This window comes from Gallinula chloropus (assembly GCF_964237585.1).
Source record: "Gallinula chloropus genome assembly, chromosome: 26".
In the NCBI taxonomy this organism is placed as follows: domain Eukaryota; kingdom Metazoa; phylum Chordata; class Aves; order Gruiformes; family Rallidae; genus Gallinula; species Gallinula chloropus.
Genome location: NC_140111.1, coordinates 1,637,867 through 1,644,657, shown reverse-complemented (window position 1 = coordinate 1,644,657; position 6,791 = coordinate 1,637,867). Strand labels below are relative to the sequence as shown.

At 49.0% G+C, this 6,791-nt stretch overlaps 1 protein-coding gene across 1 annotated transcript; it reads right to left on the bottom strand.

Annotated features, from left to right (window-relative positions):
• Positions 1-684: 684 nt before the first annotated feature.
• On the bottom strand, positions 685-3,011 carry HOXB4 (homeobox B4). Its single transcript, XM_084275605.1, has 2 exons — positions 2,529-3,011; positions 685-1,729 (listed from the first exon to the last, which is right to left on the bottom strand). The coding sequence occupies exons 1-2, from the start codon at positions 2,947-2,949 to the stop codon at positions 1,413-1,415; spliced, it is 738 nt and encodes a 245-aa protein (XP_084131731.1). The 5' UTR covers positions 2,950-3,011; the 3' UTR covers positions 685-1,412.
• Positions 3,012-6,791: the final 3,780 nt, after the last annotated feature.

Below are 6,791 nucleotides of genomic sequence, written 5' to 3'. Positions count from 1 at the left end.
TAAAAGAAGAAACGCGCTGTTTAATTAATTCCTTGAAAATAGATATATTTTGTTGTTGAGTTTCCTCACCAGAACAAAAAAAAAGACAACTCCTCCCCCCACCCCCCCCCAAAAAAAATACAGACACACAGGGTCAGATTCACAATGAAAAAAATTTATTTCCAATTGAGGGTTTTTTTTGTCGCCGTTGTTCCTTTTCTCTGCTATTTACAGGTAATAATGGACAGCGCGAAGGACAAAGGGAGCGATGGAGGCGGCCGGGCCGGGCGGGGTGTCGGGGGGAGCCTCGCCAAGCCCCTGCCTCGCCCCGTGCTCACCCCAAGAGGGTCGAGCCCTCACCCCTCGGTCCGTAATTCACATTTTCAGTACAAAACTGGGTTAAACAGCGGGAGAGGAGCTTGTGTGTGTCCGTGTTCCCCCCCCCCGCCCCACCACCACACACACACACACACAGCCGCCCACCCCTCACACTGGGCTGTGGGGTGAATTCAGGTACCGCTGTTTGTCACCCAATTTCTAACCTAACCCCCTCGCTTTCCCCTCTCCCCTCCCACCCACCCCCCCCTTTCCCAGACTCACAATTAACCTGGTCGACTTAAAAAAAAAAAAAAAAAAAAAAAAAGGCGGGGGGATGGGGGGTGGGTGTCCTACATCCCTCTCCATCCCCTCTTTCTTTGTCCACCACCCACTTGACCTAATTTGCCTTTTTTCCCCCTTTTTTTTCCAGGACACCCCCCCACACACACTCCCACGCAGGACCGGGAGCCCCCCCCCGCTCCCCACGGTCCGTGCTCGGACGGGATTTTTGGTTGGGTTTGTTGGGTTTTTCTCTCCATCTCAGGGCTGTGTTAGAACGTCTTTGGGATGGCGGGACAGAAACTTTCCGTTTGTGGCTGGCAGGCGAGAAAAGAAAAGGGGGGGGGGGGCAAAAAGGGGGGCGGGGGGGAGAAAATCCAGTTCGTCTTGAAGAAACTGAGCCTCATTTATTAAAGTGAGCACTGGTTGTCGAGGTAATAGCAGACATAAGGTCCATCCTTTGTACGGGAGAGTAAACATGACAAATGGGGCAGAGCTTGGCGTGATTAAAGATGAAACAAGGATCCATCTTAGCCAAATCTGAAAACTACTATCTACAGCCTTCTTTTAATGGAAGAGAGGCACAACAGCACAGCTCTGCTTTGTTGCAGCTGAGCCTCCCTCTGTTACCCCTATAAATAAAGAGCACCCCTCCTTCCCTCGCTTCTTGGAGCATTAAAAAAACAAAAACAACAACAAAAAAAGAAGAGAATATTATCATGTGTTCCCTACACACACACACACACACACAACCTCACACCCACAAACACGCACACTCCATCCATCCATCCATCCATCCATCCATCCATCCATCCACCCATCCGTCCAAGGAATAGTTATAGGCTGGTGGCTGGTCCATGGGATCGGGTTTGAGATCCTCCTTGTGGGATCTGCAGGTTGGCAGAGGAGCTGGAAGAATTAGACCTGATCTTGGTATTTGGTAACTTGTGGTCTTTTTTCCATTTCATCCTCCTGTTCTGGAACCAGATTTTGATCTGGCGCTCGGAGAGGCAGAGGGAGTGGGCGATCTCGACCCTGCGCCTCCGGGTGAGATAGCGGTTATAGTGAAATTCCTTCTCCAGCTCCAGGACTTGCTGCCTGGTGTAGGCTGTGCGGGAGCGTTTCGGTTCCCCTCCTGAGTAATTGGGGTTTACTGAACAAACACAAAGGAGGAAAAAGGAAAAAGAAAAAAAAAAAAAAAAGAGGGGGGGTGGATAAAGGAAGGGGAGGGAAAAAAAAAAAGAGCAGAAGAATAATTACTGAGTTGGTCCTTTAATGGGTCCTTCCCCCTCCCAAAAAGCATCAGACATTCTTTTGGTGGGGGGGTTTAACTCAAAAAAATACACCGCAAACCTTCTAAAAATACACCCAGAACCTAACTCCAAATCTCCACCTCCATCCTCATTTCTTGACGTGTATTCCTGTCTAAACGTTTTTATAAGGTCCCCCAGACGCATTTTCCATGCCCTCTCCGTGTGTATATACACAATTTTATACACACCTCTACTTGAGCATCACTCTATTATCCCCAAATCTTTAATGTTGCCCCCTACACACGTGCAAACAGGCAAACACAAACACACCTTTTTATTAAATATCACACTAAACAAAAAAAAAAAATTAAGGGGGGGGGGGTGGGGAGGGAAAATAGTAAAAGTTTACTCAACCCGCCACTTAAATACAAATTACGAAAACATAAAACTTAACTTATGAAGATTCAACAGCCATAAAAAAAGTAGCCTGCAAGAAATTGGAGGAGGATGGTAACAGAGACTTCAAAGGCACATGGCCAAGCAGAGCAATAAAAATTTATGGAGGATGTAATTATACCGCTCTGCAAACAGGCGATCGTAAATCTCCACGAATGGTTATTTTACAACTGGTGCAATAAGATTTCTACAAGACTTTGAGGTGCTACTTAGTATAAAGCAAAGCCACTTTAGTTCACTTACCCGTGCTTACATGGACTTTTTTCATCCAGGGGTAAACTACCGGCTCTTTGCAAGAGGAATTGGAAGGGCTTTGGTTCAGAGAGTTTTGGCTGCAGGAGGGTGGTGGGCTGGGGGTGACCGGCTCGCAGGGATGGTTTGGCTCAGAGAGGTGGCTCTGCAGTCCGGCCGGAGGATGGACATGACCCCGGGGGGATAACACCGCTGCTTGGTGGCCGGAGCTCTGACAGGACGAGTAGAGCTGCTCCTTGCAGGCTGACCGCGGCTGGTACATCGCTTCATGTTGGAAAGTGCTCTCTCGCCTCTGGCTGCTGTAATATTCCGGCGAGTGATTGGGAAGGTAATCGCTGTGGGAATACTCTTCACAGGGTGGGAACTTGGGGTCCACATAGTTGGAGTTGATCAAAAACGAGCTCATGGCCATTAATTTCTTAGAATTGCACACACGAAAAAAAAAATAATATATATCTCTCTCCTAAAATTTATTCCTGTCCCCCCCTTTACTCGTTTTCCTGTTTCGTGAAACCCTCCTACTTACTGTCAAGTGAACAAAGTTGGAGTCCATGTGACAGCGCGGGCCAATGGCGAGGTGCCCTGCGATCCCCGGATAAGGAAATCTGCCCAGCCCGGGCTCTCCCGGGGCCCCGAGCATCCCCGGGGAGGCGGCCGGGGGCGCCCGCTCCCCTCCGGCCGCCCCCGGCCCCGGCGCCGCCGGGCCCCGCCGGCCCCGGGCTCCGCAGCGCCCCGTGGGCGAGAACCGGTCCCCCCCCCCTTCACCCCCCCCTCTCTCGGCCCACACCCCTCGGGGGTGTGTCCTGGCGAGGGGCGAGGGGTGGGGGACGGGAACCCGGGGAAAGGAGGGTGGGAAAAATAAGAATTTCCCCCCAAAAAGGGGGAAAAAATATTAAAAGAGAGGGTAAAAATGGTTTTTCAGGGGGTTTGGGGCTGCGGGTCGCAGCCGCTGCCCCGGCACATGATCCATGGCGGTCCCTCCGGGCGGTGGTTGCATCTCATTCCGTGCTAAGGTGATACGGGAAGGGACATTGCGCCCCGAGCCTGGCAGAGATGAATAGGGCTTCTTTGGGATCGATAAGAAATTCATCAGCTAATTCGGGGTACCCGGTCTCCTAAATCACATTTAGCTGTGCTCTGAGATTGACTGTTTTCCCACGCACCGATGGAAAAAGGAGCCCGTCCTCCGAGCAAGAAATCAAGGACTTGATGAACAATTACAAAAGCGAATTAGCCCAAGTCCTAATGCATCTTCGCCTCGCCCTTCTTGTAATAAAGACGCTTTAAAAGCCAGAGCAAACCAGCAGCCTTTCAAAAGCCGCCCCTAATTCCTCAAATTCGAGTTTAAACCTAAACCGCGCACTCAGCTCCTCACCGGCGGCAGGGAAGGAAGCGCTGATATATCTGCATATCATTTTTTTTTTGGTCGGTGTCAGTGCTGCTATTACCCAAACTAAAGCAGCGGTGGGATCCTGCCTCTCAAATCGCAGTAATAACGCCCCTGACACACACACACACATCCACACACCCGCCTTCGCAGCTCAGATTTTATCTCCAAGTGATGATAAAGTTTATCGCAGGAGCGCTGGAGTTGAGCTAAGGTCAAATCCAAAGTATTTCTTTTCGGCTATAAACCGGTATTCTGGTTAAGACCTTGTTTTCACCTTTATTTAGGGCTCTGGGAGGGGTGTGGGTGGCTTTTTTGTTTGGTTTGCTTTGGTTTGGTTTTAATGCCTTCTGGGATTGTGACCTGTAGTGTTTGTGTCAACTACATATTCCCCTAGATACGAATTTGTGACCCAACTTCCTCTACACAAATTCGGATCTACAGGGTACATATAGAAGACAGATGCATCCTCCTTGGTCAGAGATCTTCGCCTACCGCCATAATTATCTTCTGGGGAAAGGGGAGGAGGAGGGCAGGAGGTGGGTGGGTGGGGGGGAAGTTTTGTGACTCGAGAGATCAAGAATTAATCTAAAGACGGTTAAAAGATTCAGCCTTCTGAGGAAAAACGATTAATTAAAGCACCGATTCAGTATCCGAATGGCCGGTACTAGATTGAAAAACTAGAACTTTTCTACCTTCTCGCCCGTACTTTATGCATTAACGTGCTAAAAAAAATCAGCTCCTGGGCTGAGTATGTCAGTGTAGACGCACAACGAGACTCGAATCCAAATAATCGTCGTTTAAAAGCGAAAATGCCTTATCTCCGTCCCGCTCCGTCCCGAACCCCTCGGAATTATTCTCTGATTCGCAGCGCAAAGATTTCACCCATTTTTCGTTCTGGGAGGTCAACCAAGGTTTGGGTTTCTACGTGCGTGTGCGGATGAATTATACTCCCCAAAAAAAACCCCCACAAAACCAAGGGAGAAAGAAACAGATGAAAAGAAATACAGAATGTAAAGGCAGATGGGACGACAGGTTTTTTTTTTAATGACAGGCAATTCTTTTTACAACCCGAGAAAAAGATCAAAGGCGTTTCATTTCCGAAAAAGGGATATAAAGCAATAAAATATTCATACTGTCTAGGTAATGAACCTTCATTCGGAACTAATGAGGGTAGCATCATGTTGAGATTTCGTTTAAAATTACAGTTGCCCAAGAGATTAAAAGTATAGTATATCCCCCCCCCCCTTTTCTTTTTCTTTTTTGTATTACAAAAGGCAGAACATTTTTTTTTTTGGTCAAGTATCTCCCGAATTAATTGCATTTAAATGCCACAGCAGAGCGGCTCTGAGCGAAAAGCTGTCTTTCCCCCACATTAAAATCCCTGAGAAATACCTTACGTTTATTTCACCAAAACTCCTGCACTTATTTCTACCCCAAAAAGAATAGTTACGGCCGAGAATGAATGTCCCGTAGTTCCCCGGACACGCGATGCCCCAGGATTTCTCAGGTACTTTAAGGTGAATAGTCGGTTTTCCTGATAAAACCTCTAATTCCCAGAAGAATGGAAAAAAACCGAAGGCATATTTTAAGACATAAACCCAAATACTCCTTGGACAATCCCCAAACCGTTTCACACGCCCCAGCAAAAACCCTTTTTGCGGCGAAAGAAGCGGCGCAAAGCGAAGACGAGAGAGTTTCCCACCTCCACAACCCAGCACCTACACTTTGCTGGGGAGCAGGCAGCGGCTCTAAAATTTACCTTCCCCTCTAAAACCTGCCATAAAAGTAAGAAGCCAAATCAAATCTGCTTGTACAACGTGTAGATGGATGCCATAAAATAATTCTACAGAACCAATCCCATTAGAGCTCTTTTTTTTTTTTACTTTCTATTTTTTTTCCTTTTCCCTCTTACATTTTATTCTTCCTTTCCAATCCCCTCCTTGATTTATTTTATTGTATTTCCTCGCAGCCGGTACCGTAGCGATTTCCTAACCAGGGAGAGGACAGAATAGAAATAACTAGGCCTATTCTGTATTTTTAACCCCCTCCCACATCCTTTAAAAAAAAAAAAAAGTCGGTTTTAATTTTCCTTCCCAATGACACAAGGGGTTTGGTGCTAGCAAACCAGCACCCCTAGCGTTTACCAGAAATGGTCCCCCCACCACACCTCCAAGAAATCTCCCCCTCACCGCCTCTGATCCCAAATTAAAGGCAGCCCCTCGCTTCCATTCCCCCCCCCCCCCCCCTTCAGGCCCCCCCTCCTTCCCGCACACCTTTCTCCCTTTCGCTGGGAAACTGCCCCACGTCGTGAAAGTTTCTCACAGGAAAATTTCACCCGAGCTCTTTTCCATTTCAAAGCAACTTCAGTGGGGAAGAGGGGGAGGGGGGGGGTTTGTCCTTCGGGCCCCCCGGCCTGTTCCCCCCACAGAGAGAGGCCGGGGGAGTCCCCAATCCTCCCCCAAAAAAAACCCTCTCCAAGGCACCTGCCAGCCCAGGGGAGGGATATTAAACCTCTCCTGATGTTGAACGCCTCTTTGGTCACCCCAAAAGAGGGGGCACTAAGCAGGGGGTGCCCCCCACCCCCCAGCCCGGCCGCACCGCCCAGGTGTAACGCCGACAGCGGTACCTACCTTGGCAAAACGCGGGTCCTTCCCTCGGAGTAATCCCCGAGGGGTTTAACACTGTCCCTCAAAACTTGGTAAGGTTTTGCAGGCGGAATCCTAGAGAACCCCCCAACCTCCCCCCTTCCCCCCCCCCCCCACGTCACCCCTCTCCCCAGTCCAGCCCGGACTAATCTGCTCTCTCTTCCCCGTGTTGCTTTTTCAAGGAGATTATTTCTCGCTAAGATCACTAATTTCACTCTC